Genomic DNA, 25,487 nt, shown 5'->3' on the forward strand with positions numbered 1-25,487 from the left:
TTTCTCTTTTAAAGGATTTGTAAATAAACCTCACAGTTAATTTAAATAATTTAAGCACTGTTTTTCTAACTCCCCCAGTGTTTCTCTTGAGTTTTTTATTCATTTTTGAGGATGGAAGCTTGTTTTGATTTGTGAGAAGTAAAGAGGTCCCTCTGGTGGAACATTTAGGAAATACATAGCATTATATATTTTCATGAAAGGACCGACTTGTTTTTAAGTTAAATGGTGGGAGTTTAGTATGATAACTTTCCAACTGAATGATGTAATGAATGGTGGTTCATTTTTTAGTTCATTTGCAAAACATTTTTAGACTTCAACACAATGAATATGTTTAAGATTTGTGGGGAAAACAGTAAGAAAGAAGATAGCTGTAAATGTGCCAAATTTTATGTCCTATCTTGGAATGCTAATCACTGTTAATGTAATTATGTCTCTGGTGAGAAATAAGTTTTCCAAGAACTGGAATGAAGGGTAAGTTTCTTGATGATTACAATTTATCAAGTACAATTTATCCTGGGACTTTGTTAATATCTCTGACTTTACAGTAACCTAGCAAGGTAGGTGGTGTCAAATCCACTTCATAAAGAAACTAAAGCTCAGAAGGGTTTAATGATTACATCATCCAGCTATTAAGGAGTGGAGCTGGGAATAGAATCAAAGTGCTTGCTCTTCTCACTGTGCTGTTCTGCCTTTTAGATGGAAGGACTGGGTTCATAACCACTAGCTCCATCTTTTGAGTGGGCAAGAGACTGACCCTGAATAAGGGTTAAGATCTGAAGAAGTGATCAAAATAGATACATCGGCACAGATAACCTACTTTCTCTTGTCTCTACTTGGGGTTATATGTACAGCTAGTCAATAGTGGAGTCATGATCTGATCCCAGGCCTGCTCGATGTTAAGGACCATGTTCTTTCTGTTATTCCTGGAGGTGAATCATCAAGAGTTAAATCATATTTGTTCTTGTTTTGGTTCCCGTGGGTCCTGTTTTAATTAATTTAAAGGGTAACATGTATGGCGTATGTCATGTCACAACCAGAATATTCACTAACTAGGAAGCCACAGTAAGTTGTTAGTACCATGTAAATTATCCATTTGTGAGCTACCCAGTAGGTTTTTAATCATTTGACTTCTCCCTGTATCAGCATCTTTTTCCCTCCTTACTGATGCTTTCTAGCTTTATTTAATGACCTGAGCCTTTTACATGAAACAGTATTATTTCTATACTTTGAAACTGTAATCTAAGTTCAAAGACCTGATATGGGTTTTAATAAAAATACACATTTGCCAGTTATTTTGAGAATAAGGTAAATTTGGAATTGGGAGTCATGGATATGTGTGTGCTCACACATGGTATATTAAAATAGATTTGTTATAGATTTCGGAAAGTATGCTTTGAATTTAGAAACGTTTAAATGAAGCAGTCAGCGGTATGTTGACTGAGCTGTTGCCTATAAGTAGATATTAATAATAGTAATTGACCTTTAAAAATGAAAAATTTAGTTTTCTCTTTATTTGTGTCATCAGTGGTTAGAAAACGAGCATTTTATGCTACAAGTGTGCTTCACCTCAGGGGTTGGCAAACTATAGCCTGGGGGCCTATTTCTGTCTGGCCTACTAGTTGGGGTTATACAACATTTTTTAAAGGTTGCTTAGAATATATGTGACAGAGACCAGAAGTGTATACAGTTACAAAGCTTGAAATACTTAACTCTTTGGTCCTTTACAGAAAAGGTTGGCCTGCCCCTACCTTACAGCTTTTTAGGTGGCTACAAAATATGAATAATAAAATATTTTCTACTCTTAAAATCAGGAAGATGCTATGTATACTATGATGTTAGCCTAAGCTGTTTAACTGGCATAAGCGAGAAAATAAATTCATCTTTTATATCTTCAAAAATTCTACTTCATAATATGATAGAACTCTGTATACTATGTAGAACGTTTGTGGAAGTAATGACCTGTTTCAGACCTTGATACTCTATTACATCTTTAATGAGATTTTAAATAAATTAGCAATTGTTTTTTGAAAACGTGTATTCATAAAGGGAATGGTTTTACTGTATTCCAGATAGTAAGTAGTATTAACATGGGAAAGGAAAACAAAATGGGAAAATAACCACAGATATCCTTTCTTACCCTTATTATTTTATAACTAAAAGTTTTAAGTTCTTTGTTCCTGCATATAATTAGCTTATTAGAGTAGGTGTTCTTGTTAATTTGAACCATTATGTACATTTTTAAGGATAATTAATGAAGGCAGTAATGCTACTTATACTATCTTCAGCCTTCTAAAATTCTTATGTTTAAAATGTACAGCTAATAAACTTGGAAATTTGTTTTTATGTTATTTGAAACTTACATGTATAGTCTAGCCTTCAAAGTTCTATGTAATAAAGCAAAAATGTCATTATATCTTGCATATTGTTGTAATATAGGCTGAAGAACATATAAATACAGGAAAATGCAAAATGTATATTTCATTGATTTTTAAAAATACCCATGTCTTATGATTTCATTTGTATGTGGAATCTAAAAAATGAATGAATAAAACAGAAACAGACCCATAAATAGAGAACAAACTGGTGGTTGTTAGATGGGAGGTGGGTAGGAGGATAGGCAGAATGAGTGAAGGAGTGTGGGAGGTTCAGGCTTCCAATTATGAAGTGATGAATAAGTTATAGGGATGAGGGGCACAGCCTAGGGAACATAGTCAGTGGTATTATAGTGGTATTGTATGGTGACCAATGGTAGCTGCACTTGTAGCGAGCATAGCATAAACTGTTGGGACCACATCAAAATGAAAAACTTCTGCAAGTAAAGGAAAACAATCAACAAAACTACAAGGCATCCTACAGAATGGGAGAAGATATTTGCAAATAACATATGTGATAAAGGATTAGTATCTAAAATATATGAAGAAATTTTAAGACTCAACACCCCAAAACCAAATAATTCAGTTAAAAACTGGGCAGAAGACATGAACAGACATTTTTCCAAAGAAGACATTGGATGGCCAACAGACACATGAAAAATGCTCAACATCATTCATTATCAGAAAAATAACAGATGAAAACTAGAGTGAAATATCACCTTACACCTGTCAGAATGGCCAAAGTCAACAACACAAGAAACATGTGTTGGCAAGGATATGGAGAAAAAGGAACCCTTTTGCATTGTTGGTGGGAATGAAAACTGGGGTAGCCACTGTGAAAAGCAGTATGGGGTTCTTCAAAAAGTTAAAAATAGAACTACCCTGTAATCCAGCAGTCTCATTACTGAGTATTTACCCAAAGAATATAGAGACACTAATTCAGAGGGATACAGGTATCTCTGTGTTTATAGCAGCATTATTTACAATAGCCAAATTATGGTAACAGCCTAAGTGTCCATCGATTGATAAATAGATAAAGAAGATAGGATACACACACACACACACACACACACACACACACACACACACACACATACAGATATGTGTGTGTGTGTGTGTGTAATGGAATGAAGAATGAAATCTTGCCATTTGCAACAACATAATGGATGTAGAATTATATATAATGCTAAATAATGCTAAATGAAATGTTTGTCACAGACAAGTACCATATAATTTCACTCATACGTGGAATTTAAGAAACAAAACAAATGAACAGAGGGGAATATGAAAGAGACAAACCAAGAAACAGACTCTTAAGTGTAGAGAACAAATTGATGGTTACCAGAGGGGAGGTGGATTGGGGAGGTGGGTGAAATAGGTGATGGGGATTAAGGAGTGCACTTGTGATGAGCACTGGGTGATGTATGGAAATTTGAATCCCTGTATTATACACCTGAAACTAATATTACACTGTATGTTAACTAACTGTAATTAAAATAAAAACTTAAAAAAAAAAACCCTATACATTACAATGAGTGCAGTGTCTCCAACTCCATGGATAACCCATATTAATCCTGCTTTGTGGATATTCAGGGCCCTCTATAGCTTGTGCTTTTTTAATCCTGATTGATGCAATATAAACTGAAATTAAGTTCTCTTGATGTTCCATCATCAGTTTTTTTTTCTTCTCTAATTTTAGAGCAAATGAATATGAGTTTTGATTTTTAGTTATACACCAGGTGATTTCTAGCAGTGTAATTATAACAAAACCATAATTGACTGAAATTATTTTAGTATAATTTTATTGTATGACATTTTAAAGCAATAGTAAAGCTTAAACAAAAATCACTGAAAAATTTTTTTAGTTACTCATGAGTAAAATTTTTATAGTTATATTTAATTGCATATTGTCTTACTTTAAGCATTAGCTATTTAGCTCTAAATGATCATCTCCAAATTCATAGTATTCCCTTGAAGTGATCTCATCTATAAACCATTTGTTAGTTATTATACTTACATTGGCTACAAATTTTTTGATATTTATAAATAATGATGAAAGATTACACTTTTTTTTTTCAATAACAGGTAGTTTGTATTTCTCTTTACCATCTAAAAACATCCTGGTAGTAGTTACACATAAGTAATGATGCCTAGTAAGATTTGTTCTGCTTCATAAAGCTTTCTGTATTTTCAGATTTGATACATTAAAAAAAACTCGCCCGTTTCATATTAGGAAGTAAATTGTCCTGATCAAATGTAAACCTTAATTTCCAATGCTATTAAAGAATCTGTTGATAAAATGCAACAGCTATTACTTACAAAATTCTTTTTAAAATGTTTTTAAAAATGACTTCTTGGGGCACCTCAGTGGTTCAGACGGTTAAGTGTCCGACTCTTGATTACAGCTCCGGTCATGGTCTCATGGTTTGTGAATTCTAGCCCCATATCAGGCTCCTCTCTGACAGCATGGAGCCTGCTTGCAATTTTGTCTCTCCCTTTCTCTGCCTCCCCCCTGCTCTCTCGCACTCTCTCTCAAAATAAACTTAAAAAAAAAAAACTTTCTAAAAAAAATGTCTTTTTACTGCTGTTTTTAGAAGTTCATTCTTTGCACTTCAAAAAGTACATAAAATATATTGAATAGAATATAAGCTCCATGAGCAAGGAAGTTTGACTGTTTTGCTTAGTGCTATCTCTGGGTTTTAGCACAGTACCTGGCACATAGTGGACCCTCAATAAATATTTATTGAATGTAAGAATTTTCAAGGGTATTTATTATAGTGTTATTTGATACATTAAAATAATCGGTAACACTCTAAATGTTCATTAATAAGAGGTTGATTAAAGTATAAAATAACCAGCCATAGACTAGAACACTATGTTGCTGCAAAAAAAATAGGGTTGTTCCATGTTTGGTGATATTGACACAATAATACTTCGTTTTGTGATAAAAGCAAGTGGAATAAACAGTACGTATAATGTGATACCACATTATTTTAATTAAAAAATACATAATATACCTATGCACAGCAGTTTTTAAACTTTATGGTTTCATGACCCTTTTGCAGCCCTCAAATTACTGAGGACCCTATGTGGCTTTTGTCTGTGCGATATATATACATAGATAGATTTAGACATATATTTACCTTATTAGAAATTTAAGCAGAAAAATTAAATTTACTTATTCTTTTAAGTAAGAATAATGGACTTATTACATGTTAACATTTAACAATGTATTTTTATGAAAAATAACTATTATCCAAAATAAAAACATTTAGTGATAGTGGCATTGTTTTGCATGTGTGCAAATCTCTATAATCTTTAATGTGTAGCTTAATAAAGCTATACTGGATTTTCGTATCTGCTTCTGTATTCAGTCTATTGTGATGTTTTGGTTGAAGTATGTCAAGAAAATCTAGCCTCATATAGATATGTAGTCAAGACAGGGAAAAGTATTTTAATACTTTTTTCAGATAATTGTAGATGCTCTTCTTTGATACTGTACCAAAATTCTAAGTAGTGTTTCTTAAAGATTAGTTGCAGTGTGCAATGTGAAACCGTAGCGGTGATTTTTGTTTACTCTGTCTCTACAGCCCTTTTTCTAGGTTACACGTAGAACAGATAGATGCTTTACCTGTGCAAGACTTTATGACTCCTGCATTGGTCATTTGGAAAATCCTGGTTTGTAGGTTATGCAGATCTTCTCAGTGTTTGACACCTTTCATTATGCCATACCCCAAAGTCGCATTCATTAATATTGCACCAGTGTCATTGCAAAGGTCTTTAAGTGCTGCAAGGGTGTCAAGCTTATAGTAATGGATTCAACTTTTTCCAAATTTTGCTTTTGACATGAAAGCTTGGATGTCATCATTGGTAACAAAGTCAACTGTTTTTCTTGAGTTGACAGGCCTGCTTCATTCATTTGTTGAGAAAATGTCAGTGAAACAGCCAACTCTGAATAGTTTGCCATTTGTTCATCTAAAAATAATATTCCATAAAAAAATTAGCTCATCCACTCTTACCACAGTGATACTTAAAAGACAAATTACTTTAAAAAAAAAAATCCTCCAAATCTGTAAATGTGAAAGAACCAAAAAGAAAACATAACAAAATATTAATACTGGTTATCTTAGGATGGTGGGGAAATTGTGACTTTTTTTTCTCCTTTTGTTTTTCTGTAATGAATAATACATTTTTGTTATGTAATATAGTTTCAAGTGTTATATAAAAATGAAAGTATGGTATTTATAGTATAGCTTACACAGAGTCAAAAGAATGTAAATGACTAAGAATAGTTAGTTATTTTCTCCATTTTTCTTATTAGGATTTAGGCCCTGAATATGAAGATATATTTAATATTTCTTTGAAGTGGATTTTAAAAAATGGAAAAGATGTTGGAATAAGGTAAAGGATTTAATTTCCACTTTGGCCATTTTGTAGTATAAGTAGTGATTTTGGCTCTAAAGTCTCCTTAATTATTTTTAAATAGGTGTGTTGGTTATGGCCCCGAGGAGCAATTGAAAAATATAACTGATGTGCAGTTTTTACAGTCCACAAGACCACAGATGTCTTTCTGGTGTCGTTTTCGACGTGCTTTTATTACTGTCACCCACAGGTTATTGTTGTTATGCTTAGGTAAGTTGTTGGGGTGAGAAAGAAGATACATGATAGTGTAGAATTTTTGTGTCTGTATTTTACCAGTTGAGAATTTACTTCTGTGGTATTTCCCGTTATAAATCACATCGAGAAGTCTTCATTAAGGTATAATAACAGTGACTTTTTTTTATACATATTGTCAGTATTAATCTAAGGACTTAGAAATCAGTATTATAAGGGAAGTTGGAATAAAACTTTATCATAAGAATGTCAGGAAAAGCAAGAGTGGTGCATAAACAGAAATCTTAACAAAATAGAACAGGAAAATTTAAAAATTAAGCTTATTTTTTAAATAATAAAATATTATAAATTAAGTTCATTAAAATTCTTTTTGATTTAAAAAATATCATTTACCTTGGATTCCTGGATTTTCTGTGACTGTTTTGATTGATTATAGGAATTTATTTTTCTAGGTTTATTTTTGAGAGTGAGTGAGCAGGGGAGGGACAGAGAGAAAGGGAGAGAATCCCAAGCAGTCTTCCTGCTGCCAGCGTGGAGCCCAACTCCAGGCTCGATCTCACGAATCATGAGATCATGATCTGAGCTGAAATCAGGAGTTGGACACTTAACCGACTGAGCCACCCAGGCTCCCCGTTTATAGGAATTTAGAAGATACTCATTTTTTTCTTTTTTCTGTTCAAGTCCTTTAAAAATAATTTACTTAAAGTCAGGTGTAGTATATTTACAGTCTTAGAAAACTCACTTTTCTAATAGCTTAATGTGGCAAAGGAAAAAGTTTGTGAGATGTGGTTACATTGTTTTAAAAAAAATAGAATTTAAATGTTGAGTTGTCAACATAATGGAAGAGATAGTTTTTCTAGAGAGATTAAGTGAAACTCAGGAAAATGTTTAACGCCAAATTGGTCTATGTAATAGTAATTATGTAGCTAATTCAGTCCACTGTTTTGAAGGCCCATTCCATTATACCATTATAGCAGTTAAAATAATTACTGTAGAAACTGTCCTAAGAGTTCTCTTTCTTTGCTGTGTTTTGTTAACATCAGATTTAACGATTAGACCAATAACTTCAGATTGCAGTGACTTAATTGAATGCCACTGACCACAATTTTTAAAACACAAAATATGTAAATATTGCAGGTGTAGTGATGGTTTGTGTCGTTCTGCGTTACATGAAATATCGCTGGACAAAAGAAGAAGAGGAAACAAGACAGATGTATGATATGGTGGTGAAGATAATAGGTATAAGTATTTGAAAAGATCGAAACTATGTCTAGAGTAGTCATGTGAAAAATTACAACGTGATGTCCATTGATTCATTTGTAAATTTGTTTATTTTCAGATGTTTTACGAAGTCACAATGAAGCTTGCCAGGAAAATAAAGACTTACAACCTTACATGCCTATTCCACATGTGCAAGATTCCTTAATACAGCCTCATGACAGGTGTGTTCAAAATCTTGTGAGTCAAAGTAGATCTGAATGTTGGTATCTTCTGAAATCGTGATAATGATGTTGAGAGTTGGGGCCCTTTTCAAGTAGACCTGCTTTACTTTTGTACTTTAAACTCTCCTTTCTTTCTAAATTCCCCGTCTTGTCCTCCTAATTTTGAGTGGCCTGATAGACAACTGGATTTCCAAATCATTATCACTTCTATACATTTTTGATTCTTTGTTGTCAGTTTTCACCTTATTTCCATTAATTTCATCTTGATAAAGAAACAGAGATAGACAATAGCCAGTGATGTTTTACTAATAATGCCTTAAATATTTTGTTGTTAATGAAGCTTTTTAAATAAAAATACTACATAATAACTTCTTGGAAATAAAAGATGATTCCATATCCTAAAGCAGCATTCTTCACTGTTAGCAACACCTCAGAATCATCAGTGGACTTTGGGGGAGAATATTACTGATGCTTATGTTCTACCTCTGGAGATTGACATTTATTCAGTAAATCTGAGATGAGCTTCAAGCATCTAAATCTTTTTTGAAAAAAACTTCATAAGCAGCGATCAGAAAAATCAGAGTTAATAATAACCATTATCTAATACTTGAAAATTACAATAACCAATTACTAATACTTGAAAAAGATGACAAGCCAAGATGATAGTACATTTGTCATTTTGTTCACATGATAGGAAAAAGATGAAGAAGGTCTGGGATAGAGCTGTTGACTTCCTTGCTGCTAATGAGTCTAGAGTTCGCACAGAGACACGAAGAATAGGTGGTACAGATTTTCTAGTTTGGCGCTGGATCCAGCCTTCTGCCTCCTGTGACAAAATATTAGTAATACCTTCTAAAGTATGGCAAGGTCAAGGTATGTATTTTTAAACAACAACAGAAATAAACATCAGTTTTTCTAATTTTTTCAGCACGTAAAAGTGTTACATGTTTATTTTTAATTTAATTTAATTTTTTTTAAATATATGAAATTTATTGTCAGATTGGTTTCCATACAACACCCAGTGCTCATCCCAAAAGATGCCCTCTTCAATACATGTTTAAAGGAAAATAGTACCATTGAAAGATACATGAAGGCAACGCTCCCTTTGCAGTTTCATCCCATAGAAGGAATTCGTGTTAGCTTCTTTATATACTTCTACTTTCCTCCTTGTAAATATAAACATAAGTGGTTTATCTTTACTATAATAGAACACTATATACATTACTTTGAGTTTTTCCTTTTTCACTTACAGCAACTTAGTATTGTAGATCTAACTATATTCTTTTCCCCTAATTTTTATGCAGGTAAGACATAATTTCTGTTTTACATATGTATAAAACATATATCAGTGAAACATAACTTTTTAACTGCTCTTTTTTCTGAGTTTTGCTTGCCTCCCTCTTTTTTATTAAGACTCTTCCACCTGCATATCCCTTGTGCCAAGTAGCTTTTGTGGCTATCTTTCCATATTGTTCTTAAGGCTTGCATAGCTACAAAAACAGGTAGATGTAAATATATAGGAGAGTCTGGTGATTGGTTGCCTTAGGTACCCAAACCTCTATTAGTGATGACTGTTACCTCACTTGAATTTTTGGATGGTTAGTTGCAAAAATTAAATCTTGTTAGTTTAATGTGCATTTCAGAACTAGTCGTGAGTTGAGTTTCTTTAAATCTTGTTGGATAAAAGCATATTTATCAATGTTTGCTAAACACAGTATTTATGAGAAAGTTAAGTTGTTTTGATATTGAAAAAAAATCCAATCACTCTGTTCTCTAATAATAATGATAGTCTTCAATAATCATGGCATAAAAACGATGCTTTGATGATGCCAAAGATGACACTAGACAATAAACTTTTTGTTTTAAAAGGTGTCTGCGGAAGGGTCTTATGAAATGAAAACAGAATGCAAAGCCAGTCAGATCAGATTACCTTAGTGCCTGTTGTAATGGTTACGAATTCTCAGTCTAATTTCTTCATGTAGCTAGCAGTTGGTGCTTATGTATGCATGTGATGTTCTAGAAAAGGCCATTATTTTGTTCGTGTGAATTTATTATAGTTGTCTTATTTTTATTTTGTTTACTTATTTGAAGTTTATTTATTTTGAGAGAGAGCATGAGTAGGGGATGGGCGGAGAGAGAGAGAGAGAGGGAGAGAGAGAAAATCCCAATCCCAAACAGGCTTCATACAGTCAGCGCAGAGCCCCATGGGGGGGGCTCACACTCACAAACTGTGAGATCATGATCTGAGCTGAAATCAAGAGTCAGATGCTTAACCCACTGAGCCACCTTGGTGCCCTTTTAGTTGCATTTTTAAAATGTGAGATTTTCAAGATGAATCTAAAGACAGTTTCTTGACCTCGATAATCCAAGTTCTTATAAGTTAGTAGGGGGGAATGACAGATTCTTAAGTGCGTTGAATTGGATGCTCTATATCTAGAATTTAAAACCTCAAACTGTTTTCATTTTATCATTTTCTTTAGATAGGAAAAGACTGCATAAGTGTGATATAAGACAACTTTAGGTCAGTTATATTAGTTGTAAAACTCAACTTGAATTGATAGAATAGTTTTAAAATGTCCTGCTACTTTTTTTCATCAGGGTTCTTCTGGTGTAGTATATGTTTATAAACTATATGCCAAATACTGATCTATCTTAATTTGAATACTTCTAAATGCACAATGTAAAGACTTATAAACTCAGTCTCTCTTTACTTGACAGTTACAAGTCAAGTAATCCCTAGAAAGGGATTGAGAGTAAAATAATATGCCTGTTGCTTAGTTAGCAAATAGAAAAAAATATAATGGCTGAGATTGTTATTCTGAAGGCAGAAAATCTTGGGGTAGAACCTAGTAGCCATTTGCTTAAGTATATCCATTCAAATTTTTTGGAGGGTTGTGATGATAAAAGTTTACAGACTCCTAGCAAGAGAGATTTGAGTTCAAGAGAATTTGATCATAAAAGAATTGGTTACAGGAGCTGAATAATGAGAAGTTGGTGGGATACTTAATGATAATTACCTGTATCACCTCACTTAAGAACATATAGCCCTAAGAATTTCGTTTTAATATTATATTTTATGCCATTAAATGTGTAGTCTAAGTATAATTTAAATGACTGACTTATCTTATTGAAAATATTAATACATAAACTAAATTTTGCTTTCACTTAAATGTATCTGAACACAAATGTTGTACTATAAGTAGTGCTATAGAGTGGGGGTGGGGCAGTTTGGTGGTGGTTTATGTAAAAAGATAGTTTAACTTATTAACAGGTTTAATGTTTATGCTTTTATAAATACTGTGGTTTAATTAAAAGGTACATGGCTGGAGGGTTGGTAATTATAGTAGTCTTTTGAATTCACTCCCACTATAAGCTGTTGCCATTTCATAGTATTTTTTCCAAGTAATTGTTACTTAATCAACCTTATTGAATTTTTGGTTCTCTTCCTAAAGGATTGTTAAGTATAGATTGGATTCTTATATAGCAGTAGTATCTCTAATGATATTTTAAAGCACTAGTTAAAAATCAAACCATACCTGCTGGAGAGAATTATTTATGTTTCCAGCAGATGGAGCCTTCAGAATAAATAGCATTCATTTGAAGGATCCAAACATAATTCTTGAGGTATTTGAAATGTATCATCATTTGGTAACCACTATCTCTCTGCTTGTACCAGGAGGTGATTACAATTTAGTTAGGGAGACAAAGCGTATATCTTAAAAGTCACTTGGATCTTCATGACTACTTTGTGACTAGAATTGACCAGGAATAGCTTCTCCCAGAGCCATTATTTTGTGGAAACTTGGGTCCAGACTAGGATAAGATGGTATTAATGCTTCCATTTTCTCTGGATCATTCCCTGCTGGCCCAGGCCAGTATTGGAATTTCAAGGAAGTCAGATGGCCTACAACTAAAAGGTTATCAAGAATACCACCTATACACTCTGCCAGAGAAGTCTAGGTGGTGCTAGAAGGTTTATAGGCTTTCTTGATCTGGGGTTTGGCAAAGATTTTTCATGTACAGTGGCCTTTCCCCCACCCCTTATCAAGCACTTGTAGGACATTCACACCCCAGACATTTCTTTTCACTAGATACTTCTGAAATCTTTCATTAATTTATTTTTTTCTTACAAGTTTTTATTTAAATTCCCTTTAGTTAACATGCAGTGTAATATCAGCTTCAGGTGTAGAATTTAGTGATTCATCACTTACATACGACACCTGGTGCTCATCACAACAGGTGCCCTCCTTGATCCCCATCACGTATTTAATCCATTGATACACTCTGGTCTTTAGCCATAAACTCATCCTTTCAACTTTCTTGCTTTATATATATATATATACATATATATATATATATTTCTTTGTTTGTTTTGTTTTGTTTTTTGTTTTAAACTTCCCATACTCTCCAATTCTTTGATATACCTACTTTTTCCAGTTTTTCAGTCTTCCTCCTGGCTTTATTTCTTTTCCTGTCCATCTTAGTTTCCACAACCCATCTTTCCAATCCTTTTCTTGCTAGTACCCTTAAGTCATCACCTATCCCTCTTAGCCTGGTAAATTCCAACCAAGGATGAAACTGTTTTGTCTATGTGCAGGTAGCTGAGCACAGCGGGGAAAAAGTCATACAGTTTTGCAGACTGGTATGTCATAAATAATCAACCTCAGTTGGGCCCTCAGCACTACCTGACTTTCATGTTCTTAAAATATTTTACCAGGTCACTTCACTTTCCTGCTCTGCTCAGTAACAATTTTAGATTTCTTTCCATCTTGTCAAACCTTTGCCTTTCTCTCCTTTCAGTTGATGACTCGAATAGAAGCAATCACATAGTCCCTGCCTCAACATTCTACCACCAACTCAGTAAAATTGCCAGAATCCACACTCACCCTCACCGCCTATTGCATTTGAAGAGTTCTCTCACTTAACAAAGACCTGAGCCCTTCCCTCTATAGGGAAGGGGATCTAAGCCCTCAGGGTTCCATTCCCTCCAGTCTTCTCAAGCATCTTCTCTCACTGTGTTCTAAACCCCTGCCTCTCCTGGACCTTTTCATCAGCACTTGAACATGCTGTATAGTCTCTCTCATCTTTAACACACATTGTTAGAGTCTACACTGTTCTGTAGCTATCACTCTGTCTCTACCCATTCACAGCCACATAGCCTTACTCACTGTTCTTACTTTTTCACTTCCCATTTATTCTTCAGCTGATTCTAATCTGTTTTCCATCCCTGACATTCCATGGAAACAGCTCTCAGACATTCATACTGCTAAACCCATTGGACATTATTCTTTTCTGTCCTTATTTTACTTAACAGTGTTAACAACTGAGCCTGCTTTAAAACTTTCTCTGTTTGGTTTTGGGGATGCCGCTTTCTAGTTTTCCTGCTACTTCTGACCATTTGTTCAATCTTCTTCTCTAAATTTTCTTCTTTTCCTGGACCTCTAAAGTGTTGGAGTTTCTCAAGGCCAGTGTCTTTTCTCATTCTACCTGTCTTCCTAGATGATCTCACGATTCATATCTTGAATTAAGTCCTATGGTTTTCAGAGTTTTATACCCACCTGTATACCACCTACTACTAGGATATGGACACCACAAATTGAACATGTGCATGTTCAGTAACTTCTCTTGCCAAACGGACCTCTTCCCCCGGTGTTCTTGGTCTAATTAATGATACCCCTTCTCAGTTGGTTCTGCCATAAACCTGGGGGTCATCCTTAATCTCTTCCTTACCTCCCATGTATAGTTTTTAAACAAGTCGTGTCAAATCTCCGTATGTCCTGAGTCTGTCTACTTATTTCCATCTGCATTGCTGGCCTGTCTTACCCACGTTAGTATCCTCTTTCTCTTAAACAACTATGGTAACTTTCTAACTGGTCTCCTTGCATTCGCTTTTGTTTCCACCTAATCGATTTTCCACATAACAGTCTACTTTTAAAAATTATAATTTTAAACGATAGATCTCATCATATTATTCCTCTCCTGAAAAAAAACTTGAGTGACTTTCTATTGGTCTTACAGCAATGTCTAAACACTTTAGTGTGATCTTCATGGTTCTCAATAATCTGACCTGTCCCTGTTAAGGTTTATCTTTCTGTTGTTCCTGCTCTAGCCACAGTGGCTGTCTTTTAGTTACTTGACTGCACTGAGCTCCTTCTTGCCTGGGGCTGTATATAAGCTATCACATTTGCTTGAAATGCCCTTTATACTTCTCTTCACTCTGTCTGCTTTTATTACTTTTTGGGTCCCAGCATAAATGTTACTTCCTCAAGTGCTATACTTCCAGACTACCTAAGTTACTTTCACAGCTTCCTGTATTCTTCTTTCTTAAGATTTGCCACAATAACGGGTTTTTTTGACACGGTTTCTCATCTGTCTCACCCACTAAACTGCAGACTCTGTGATAGCAATGATTGTCTCTCTTTGATTTACCTTAATATCCAGGGGTCTGGCTCCTAGGAAAAGCATGCAATGAATATGTTTTGAATGAAGTAAATGGAACAGTGACAAATAGTAACACTAATTTGTTTCTTGTAGCATTTCATTTAGATAGAAGAAATTCACCACCAAATAGTTTGACACCATGTTTAAAGATTCGAAATATGTTTGACCCAGTTATGTAAGTATTATGATCAGAGGTACATGTAATTTTTATTTGGAATGTCCTTACATTGTTATGTCTGTAATTGAACAATCTCTTTTACTTTTGAATCTCTAACTACAGAAGTGTTATGTTTTTCTTTTCTCCTCTTTTGTTATATTTCAAGCCAAGGTCTGGCCAAAAGACACAGATGTATAATAATTTGTTAAATTACAAATCTTTGTATGCACTACGAGTCCCCATGGCAGATAAATGTTTGAGTGAAATTAATGATACACGTGGTGATAAACAGTACTTTTTGTTAAGTATATACATCTTGTCTGCCAATAGTCTTTGCCTCATTAGGCAATATAGATAAATATCTACTATTTTTAAATTTCCAATCTCTGATTGTAAAAATTCTCTGCAAAGATGTACACTTTTCCTTCTTAAGACCTGTCTACTTGTCCATGTAATATTCGAGAAACTTTTGTGTCCATTTAATATTTGAGAAACTTTTCTTTTATATGTGATAGCAGCACATGCATCCAGAGATTAGCACAGTCAAAAGTTATTGCCTTAGAATCTGTACTATTTCATATATAAGCTGCAATAATTTCTAGAATTTGCTTCCTAGATGTTACTTATTTGTCCAATGATACAACAGATCAGGTTCTGTTTTGTAAAAAAAAATTCTAACAGTAGAAACCGTATTACTTAGAAAATACCCATACATCCCATTTAGTAACTTATTTATTTCAAGAAATGGTTGATATAACGAGATTCCAAATCAGTGGCAACAAAATTGGAACTGTGGAGAAAAGAAACTCTGTCAGTACACATAACACACCCCCTCCGTTTTGCAGAGATACAAGCACTTAGCAGTGCTCTGATCCCTCTTTTGAGAAGCTGACCTCATTACTTAGGGATTAGGACATCAGTGCCAGTCTAGTATTTTGTTACTAAGATGAAGATTTATGATTTAAAGTGTAGCCACTCTCCCTTCGGCTTGCCCTCTGTATCTCACAAGTAAGACAAATAGGCATCGGTGCAGCAGGAACTCCTAAAGTTCTTGTAACAGTAAGGTGATGCTTTGTGCAAAATGTTTGTCTTGTATCATTCCTCCATTATTTCGAAAAAGAGAACCCCAGAACACATTATTTACTAGGAATTGTCCTTAAGTTTAGGAATTTGAAAATACCATTAAAAAAAAATAGTACTCAAGTTTTTTAAGTTCACTACAGACTCATTAAAGTGTTAACGCTTGCTAGGGAGAAAAAAAGAAATGACTACAGGTACATAAGATTTCAGACGTAAAAATGACAGCACATTTGTTCTGCTGTGCTCATTGCCTCAGCTCTGTGCCTTCTTCCACTGGAAATGAGAGAAGGTCTGGGACTGTGAATGCCAGTATTTTTTAATTCTATATAGTACTTGTAACAAGTATTTACCTAACTACTAGTTTTAACAGTATGTAGTTTTGAAATTATTCCCATTCTGGTAGGGTTTATGTGTTAGACAATAAAGACTTTTAACGGAATAGGAATATGGTTATTGATTTTTTTTTTCCATCAATTTTTAGGGAAATAGGGGATCAGTGGCATTTGGCAATTCAAGAAGCAATTTTAGAAAAATGCAGTGATAATGATGGCATTGTTCATATTGCAGTAGACAAAAATTCACGTGAGGTAAAGTAACTTTTACTGTCGAATTCTACATTTAGGATTTGTTGCTATTAAACTAAGACTGTTTCTTTTTTTTCTCTTTCTTTCTTTGTTTCTTTTTTTTTTTTTTTAATATCACAGGGCTGTGTATATGTTAAATGTCTGTCTCCAGAATATGCTGGAAAAGCTTTTAAGGCATTGCATGGCTCTTGGTTTGATGGTAAGAAGTTTGAGTATTACAAACATTTTAAAAACATAAATTATGGCTTACTGTTAAATTATACCAGATTTTAAATTAAAGAATATTAGGGCAGCATTTTTAGAGTAATAATTTAAGATTCCTTTATTTGCATATTATGTTCATATGTCTTTTACCACAGTTTGTTTTTTGTAAATATTAAGCACATTTTTACAGATCTAAAATATTATTTTTATCTTACAACAGGGAAATTGGTTACAGTAAAATATTTACGACTAGATAGATATCACCACCGCTTTCCCCAAGCTCTTACTTGCAATACTCCCTTGAAGCCATCAAATAAACATATGAACTCTATGTCTCATCTTCGTCTTCGGACTGGCCTAGCCAATTCTCAAGGAGGTTCCTGAAAAGACTTTCTTCCACTCCTAGGATTGGTATTTACAATAGGAAAATTCCTGTTTGGCTTCTTGTCTTCCTTTTAAATGCTTTTTGTATGTAATATTTTTATTGAATACAGCTCTGTTTGAATGTTCCAGAAATCTTAAGGTTCCAAAGGGACTTAACAGTGAGGCAGCAATGCCGAGTAGACAGAACAATTGTTTCATTTAGTTTTTGGAGCTCAGTTAAGCCAATGCATTTAAAGTTTTGCATGAGGAACATTGACGTTATTAAGCATTTTCAGATGTGGTGGTTGTGTTTTTGCACCACAGAATGTTTGGATAACCACACAAAAGCATGGTGAAGAGGCCTCTTGTATTTCCATAATTTCCTGTGAACTAATGTTGTGAATTTTTGTATACAGTCACCTGCATAGTTCCTTACCAGGCCAGTGTGGTAAAACTGTTAATTTCCCAATTTAACCTTAGGTTTCTATTGCTTGTAAGAGATTCATTTGTTACAGCTGGAATACAGGAAAATTAATTTGGGTTTAGTGGTTACATATACGTGTAGGTGGATGTACATGTACTTAAACTGGCTTTTGTATATATGTATAAATGCTGGGGGTTGGCGAAAGTAGTCTTGTTTTGTGAGGATGTCTGCATTAAAGCAGTAAAATAAGCTTCCTATTTTATTCATAATCTAATGTGTACATATGTATGTGTATATATGTGTGTATGTGTATATATATGTATGTGTATATGTGTATATATATACACACATATATACATATGGCTGTACTATCACATAGATCAAACAGCCAAACACCTGGAAGTATTAGATACAAGTTTAAAATATCTTTTATAAGTTTTATATAAAAATGTCTGAGTATGATTTTGTGTGAAAGTTACGATATCGGTTGTAATGGATTCAAATTTATGTGAGCAATAAAGATGCAATTGGCAGATATTGGAAAAGTATTTTGTGAAAAGCTGTATTTATTATAAATACTAGGACTATGTCATAGTACTATTGGGAGTAAGTCATTTTCCCAATTTATTTATAATTTAATGAAATGTCAGCTCCCCTGTTCTATGTCAAGTTTAAAGCAGGGCACATTGTTGCAGCAAAATGTGTCTTTGAAAATTTATATTTGAAATTTTGGGTCATGAAAGCTTGCAATATAGTAAATGCACGAGTGACTGTTGCTTTGTGCCTCGGTATTTACTTTGTTTCAGTAAAGTTGCTTTATTACTGTTTATGATTTCAGATTAAAATCGTTGCTGAGCAGAGTTTACTTGTAACGTAACAATTGGCTTTTTAAAAAACAACCTGTTGATATATTGTTGTCAGTCCAAATGAATATGTGAAACAGCTGGAATTGTACCAATTTTGATTTTGTTTAAAGCTCAGTTTCCTTTTTGTTTTTTATTGTATATGTGTTGGGTTTGCAGCATGAACTTGCACAGATAATGCACGTTTTCTGGTTAAGTAAACATGATGCACACTGTTCTGTAACAGAAAACCCTATTGTGCCTTACCTATGTGCTTTTGTGGGCACCATGTTTATGAAAAATAAAAAATGATTTGTTATCTGAAGAGAATAAATTTTAAATTCTCAGTTTATGTCTCAGATGCTAAAGTGTGAGAATATAAATATATATATATATAATATATATAAAATAACCAATCTTTCTGTATTTTATGTGCATCATAGTGATTTATCTGAGCTTAGTGACCCCATCTTGTGACCTGTTGCAAGAGTGAATGTAAAAAACAGTTGTGGCGTTTTAAAAGGTCGCCTTTTGATGCAGATGCATCTTTGTTTTTTTTTTTTTTTTTGCTTCTAAAACATATTTCATGTAAACATTGTACATTTATTATTGTAATATATACTATTATGCAGCTTATTTTACCTGAAACTGTTAAGCCGACCAAGATCCCTCCCTGCAAGACAGATGGGAATGTGTATAATAACTAGATACTTGAGAAGTTCTGAAGTTTGATGTAATCTGTTACTTGTCCTGTTAAAAAAAAAAAGAAAAAATTCTAATTAAAAATTTATTAGGTTTTTTTTTTTTTTTTAATGCGTCTTGGCTTTTAAAAAACTTTTTAATGCCCTGTGTCTTTATTTTTTTTTTTTTAACCAGTTAAAATAGGTGCCTTTATTTTAAGTCATTTTGGGGATCTGTAAATATATGTATGTATGGTCATAAAGATGGATGAAGACCCTAAAGTTAACTTTAACCATCCATTCCTCAGCATCTTCCTTTTCTTTATGAAAATGTCTTTTTCTGACTCTCAAGTGTTTGGATCAAAGAGGGGCAAGACTATATACATCAGCTGTGTCACTAAAGCAGCAGTTTTTTCATAGCAAGACTTTCTCAAAAAAGGAAGCTATTCTTTTACACATTCTGCTCAAACTCCGTATCACATTATAAACCAACAGTTTAAGGGCTAGCCACTTTGAATAGCATTGGTTTAGATTTTTTAATGGTTTAATCAAGTAAAAAAAAAAAAAAAGACTTGGTTAATCAGTCAGTTGGTAGACTTTTATTGATTGCTAACAAAGGTCAAGTATTGTTACTTGTTAGGGATGCAAAGATGAAAAAGACATGGCCCAGTCCTCAAGGTGGTCGCACTCTAGAGGAGGAACATAGAACAGATAAGTTAAAAGATAGTGTGGAGAATATATTGAGAGAAAAAAGCAGAAGAAATCCTGGGAGTACAGAGAGGCACCTTTTGCATCTTAATAGATGGGAAAGACATAAGGCAGATGAGAGAACAGCTGAGCCATATTTTAATTTAAACATTTATTAAACACTTCTTAATTAGTATAGCTACAATGATAAGTCTCCTTTCCCTTGAGCTCCTAGGGGAACTTTTATTCTTGTGATGAGCTCATAAAAATTGGTGCATGGAACTGAAGCTATGACAAAATCCATTTTCAGACTCATTGGTCTGTAGACTCCTGAATACCCTGTGAATATTGAAGCCTGATATTCGACTTCTTTATATTTTCCTTGTATGGTATTCACTGTTTGGATGGCAAGTTGTCTAAGTGAACAATGTTTTTTAATATCACATGCCCAGAATATTTCCTTTAATACGATTGACATTACGGTTCTCACTGCTCCTAGTAACGTCACATTATTATAGGTCATGTACATGGCTTCTTCGCCCTTTTTCCCTAGACTTACCTCGGCAAGTCACTTCTTCCAGATGACTCAACAGAGGATGCTAAATCAAGCAGAATTTGGGCAGCCACTCTTTTGGAAAGGATGCTGAGGAACAGGTACTTAAGAACTGAAAATAATTAGAAACCAAAAGTTGTGGTTTAAAGAATCTGAATATCCAGGATGCTCATCCTCTTGGTCCAGTAAGCAGGACTAGCTACTACTGCCTCTAAGCCTCCTTGGAGAAACTTTATAAACAGAAATACATCCTGATTACACCTGAGAACCTCTACTAGGGGCAGCAGGATAGATTCATTTTGTTGATTCTTAGATTTTAAAACCAATAGAACCCATGTGCTTAGACTCACCTTTTTTTCTATGAGTGGGTGGACATTGGAAGCCTGCACATGCTCCTTAAATTGAAAAGGTTATCTAGGCATAGAAAGCACATGAAAAAAGATTGATAAGATAAACCTACTGCATGTATAAACTGAATATAAAAGTAGACCGTGATAAGACCATGGAAGACCTTGTAGGTCACATTATGAAGTTTGGATGTTGGTTAAAGGGAATTCAGGTAAGGATTTGTTATGATGAAAAATGGAGAAAGGATTTAACGAATAAGAAATGGGAAGGACTTGATTCAATATTGGGAGAGAAACTGATGTTCAATTTTCTAGTGTGGGAATTCTAACAATCACAACATTTAGAGAACAGATGATAAGTAACAAACCGGATGGAAAAGATGGTAATTGAATTTTTGGACATTTTGAGATTGGGATGTCTATGGAATATTCAGGTGGATATTCCTAGCAGGTGACTGGATTTCTAATTCCGTTGTATTTTGAGAAAGATCTGAGCTAGAGATACAATTTGGGAATTAAAACCATGAAAGTAAATTAGATGACCCAGAGAATGAGAGAGAGAATCCATAGAAATTTAGTTCATTGCCAATTCTGCCATATTTAATGATGTGGTTGGGAGGGGGTGAAGTATTAAGGAAGATTTGAAACAAATTAAGAAGGTGGAATGTAACAAGGTCTTTGGGGTGAAGTTAAAGTGGAAATTTAGTATGACTATCACATATCTGACTTGGGCAACTGATTAGATGGTGATGACATTCCCTAAATTATGGGTTACCGGAGTGGGGAACAAGAGGCCAATCAAGGGTGCTAGATAAGATGTCTCAGAACTGTAGCAGCTAATCAAAATAATCCTCTGACTTCTCAAATGTAGGACATTGTTAGAGGAAGGGCAAGAGGGGATTGTCTGAGAATCTTACCTTTCTAAAATACATAATTGTTACTTGACATAACGTTCTGGCGTTCTCTACGATTCTCTGATAACTGATGAGAAATTTTCCTGGATCATAGAAAAATGAGATGCTGAGTAGATCTAGAAACCTATGATTGTCAAAAGAAAGAACAATTACAAAAGTTGGTTTTTAAATAGAACTGTTCGTAAGTGAGTGGTTTGCCAACCCAAGGCTAGAAATTTACTTGAAACTATGTATTAACTAGTCAGGTCTTACAGGTCTGGAACCATGTTTTTTGCAACTTCATTTCTGCCTTGATCTGTTGAATTAATTTAAAATTTTAACTTAAAAAATTTTTATGTACGTATGTATTTTTTTGAGAGAGAGAATGAGAACGTGAGTGGGATTGGGGCAAAGGGAAAGGGAGAGAGAGTCTTAAGCAGGCTCCGTGCCAAGAGTGGAGCCTGATGGTAGGACTCATTCTCACGACTGTGAGATGACCTGAGTCAAAATCAAGAGTCGTTAACACTTAATAGACTGAGCCACCCAGGTGGCCCCAAAATTTTAACTTCTTTAAAAAAAAATTTTTTTTTTTTTACCGTTTATTTTTGAGAGAGACAGAGACAGAGTGTGAGCTGGGGAGGGGCAGAGAAAGAGGGAGACACAGAATCCGAAGGGGGCTCCAGGTTCTGAGCTGTCAGCACAGAGCCCGACGCGGGGCTCGGACTCACCAACCGTGAGATCATGACCTGAGTCGAAGTCAACGCTCAACTGACTGAGCTGCCCAGGCGCCCCTTAACTTCTTTTTAAAGTTATTTATTTTGAGGGAGTGGGAAAAGGGGCAGAGAGACAGAGACTCCCACATGGATTCCATACTGTCAGCACAAGGCTTGAACTGAAAAACTGTGAGGTGACCTGAGCCAAAACCAATAGTCAAATGTTCAACTAACTGAGCTCCCCTAAAATTTTTAACTTTTTTTTTTTTAATGTTTATTTATTTTGGAGAGAGAGAGAAAATGAGTGGGCGAGGAGCAGAGAGAGAAGGATACACAGAATCTGAAGCAGGCTCCAGGCTCTGAGCTGTCAGCACAGACCCCGACGCACGAACTGTGAGATCATGACCCGACCGAAGTCGGACACTCAACCGACTGAGCCACCCAGGCGCCCCTAAAATTTTAACTTTTAAGAGGCAGTCTTATTTTTGTATTTCCGAGTGCTGCAATACTTCCTTTTACCGCTCCCCACACAAAGGCTACTAATGTGGACATTTTGAGATCTTAGTAGCTTTTTACTTTGTACTGAATAATAGCCAAGTTCAAGTTGGTATTCAAGACCTGCCTTTATCTAGACCAGTGCTTGTCCAATAGAGATATAATGTTAGCCATGTGTAATTTAAAATTTTCTAATGGCCAAGTTAAAAAAAGGAAAAAATAGGTAAAGACAGGTAAAGTTAACTTTAATAGATTTTATTTAACCTTATATACTCAGGGTATTATCATCGCAACATGTAATCAAAAATTTTATTGAGCTATTTTATATGCTTTAAAATCTAGAATACAGTAAAACCTTAGTTTGTGAGCATAATTCATTCTGAAAATATGCTTGTAAGCCAAAGCACTTGTATATCAAAGCAAATTTCCCCTTAAGAAAAAATGGAGGGGCACCTGGGTAGTTCAGTTGGTAGGTTAAGCATCCGACTTCAGCTCAGGTCATGATCTCACAGTTCATGGGGTTTGAGCCCCTCATCGGGCTCTGTGCTGACAGCTCGGAGCCTGGAGCCTGCTTCAGATTCTGTGCCTCTCTCTCTCTCTACCCCTTCCCTGCTCGTACTCTCTCTCTCTCTGTCTTAAAAAGATAAACATTAAAAAAAAGGAAACTCAGATGATTTGTTCCACAACCTAAAAATATTCACATAAAAATGATTACAATACTGTGATATAATACAAAATAATAAAATACAAAATAAAAAAAAAATAACCTGCACTTACCTTTGAAAACCTTCATGGCTGGTGTGAGGGAGACAAGAGAGGGGAGTTATTGTGTAGGACGACTTTCACTAACGGAATCACTGCTGTCTTTTGGCTCAATGGAATCTTTTTCTTTTGGTGCAGCTTTAACAAGGAACCTATTCAGTGACACTTGCTTTTGCCTCCTTTTGAGGATTTCGTGGAAATGTGATACTACATTGTCGTTAAACGTTCATTGCTCTCATTGCTACAGCCTTATTCAGGTGGTGCTTTTCTACAGAATTGCACTGTTTCCCACATTTGACACATCTCCCTGATCTCATTTGAGGTGAGAGTTTCCTCCGCCTTTTTCTCCTCTGCAGACAAGACCTCCTCCTCCATAATATCTTGCTGTTGCTCGAGATGCAGATCCATCAGTTCATTGGTGGTCACCGTGGCCTGAGACCAAGCATCTGAGCATCGGAGACTATCACCTACAATCCTGCAGTGAGAGAGACAGAGAGAAAGAACCACTGGCTCAGTAGTGATCATGTGATGTTCGGAGTAATGGACTACTCGTATTGCAAGACCTTGCTCCCTTATCAAGTTAAAATTTATTAGAAATGTTTGCTCGTCTTGCAGAACACTCGCAGAACAAGTTAGTCACAATCCGAGGTTTTACTATATATATTACACTTACAGCTAGCATGACCCTGTGTTGTAGGACTTACAGTGCTAAAACTTACACAGTTGGTCACCTTATTAACAGCCCATCTCAATTCAGATACTACATTCTCACTGAAAACACTTGATCTATATTTAGATTTTGTAACCTTTACAGTTGGAAAAAGTAGATTCACATACGCAGGTTCTTCCAAACTTCCGTAAAACGTTTTCCTATAACTGAATCAGGTATCCCTTTTTAAGTTTACGTTAATTCAGATGAAAACTTCAGTTCTTCAGCTCTAGTAGCCGTATTTTAAATCCTCAGTAGCCATGTGTAGCCAGTGTCGACCATGGTTACAGTGCAGGTCTAGACCGGCCTGTTCCTTTCTAGCTAAATCCCACTTCGACTGCCAGTAGACTCCAGCTAAATTGCCCTGCTGTCTTTCCTGGGCACAGTAACTGTCGCTTGATTCCACTTTTACTGGTACTGTTGTATCGTTCATTTTGCTTGAGACATCCTCATTTCCGGTTTCCATAGACCCAAACCTTGCCCATCCTGTAAAATGTGATACAAATGTCTCCTCCAGGAAGCGTTTCTGATTATTTCTAGCTAGAAGTTATTCCTTCTAGGTGCATTTCTGAAATACTTGATTTGCACTCCTCTTACTGTTTTCGGCAGTTGCTTGTGGTGTAGTTTCTTGTAGTCTGCTCTATTTTGGCTTCTCAGTCCTCATCATTCCTCTGAAACTGCTCCTCCAGAGCACCAAAAAACTTCCTTTTGCCAAATTCAAGAGTTGTTTCTATAGCTTCATCTTTCTTGAACTCTTAGCATCGTGGGACGTTGCTGGTCATTGCCTCCTTTTTTACTTATTATGAAATAATTTACACCTGTAAGAATCTATTGAAAGTTTATACTTTATTTATATTTTGAAGCATAGCATCATTTTAAGATCTAGAATATTAACTTGGAAGCACATCTCTGCTTTTGCCTGATGCTTCTCTCTCCTTTCCGACTCCCAGATAACCATTATTCTGAATTGTGTGTTAATAATTCTTTATTTTTCATTATAATTTTGCCACATATGTATGAATCTCTAAATACTATATTGTTTGTTACTGCTTTTGACCTCTCTATGAATAGAATCAAATGCATACTTACTTCACTGACTTTTTGTTCAACATCGTCATTGAGATT

At 34.8% G+C, this 25,487-nt stretch overlaps 1 protein-coding gene and 1 long non-coding RNA gene across 2 annotated transcripts in view; one reads left to right on the top strand and one right to left on the bottom strand.

The window, feature by feature from the left end:
* LEMD3 (LEM domain containing 3) overlaps positions 1–18,870 on the top strand; it is a 63,978-nt gene extending 45,108 nt beyond the window's left edge. The window contains exons 5-13 of the mRNA XM_023257197.2: positions 6,694–6,773; positions 6,859–7,004; positions 8,124–8,225; positions 8,326–8,428; positions 9,123–9,301; positions 14,963–15,044; positions 16,588–16,693; positions 16,811–16,889; positions 17,115–18,870. Of these exons, the coding sequence (XP_023112965.2) occupies positions 6,694–6,773; positions 6,859–7,004; positions 8,124–8,225; positions 8,326–8,428; positions 9,123–9,301; positions 14,963–15,044; positions 16,588–16,693; positions 16,811–16,889; positions 17,115–17,278 (1,041 nt within the window). The 3' untranslated portion in view covers positions 17,279–18,870. The remainder of the gene's footprint in view (positions 1–6,693; positions 6,774–6,858; positions 7,005–8,123; positions 8,226–8,325; positions 8,429–9,122; positions 9,302–14,962; positions 15,045–16,587; positions 16,694–16,810; positions 16,890–17,114) is intronic.
* Positions 18,871–19,779: 909 nt separating this feature from the next.
* Positions 19,780–23,732, bottom strand: LOC102901334. Its single transcript, XR_006600837.1, has 4 exons — positions 23,669–23,732; positions 21,708–21,828; positions 20,794–20,857; positions 19,780–19,892 (listed from the first exon to the last, which is right to left on the bottom strand). It is a non-coding gene; the product is annotated as an uncharacterized LOC102901334 (long non-coding RNA).
* Positions 23,733–25,487: the final 1,755 nt, after the last annotated feature.

Source organism: Felis catus, chromosome B4 (assembly GCF_018350175.1).
Source record: "Felis catus isolate Fca126 chromosome B4, F.catus_Fca126_mat1.0, whole genome shotgun sequence".
Lineage (NCBI taxonomy): Eukaryota > Metazoa > Chordata > Mammalia > Carnivora > Felidae > Felis > Felis catus.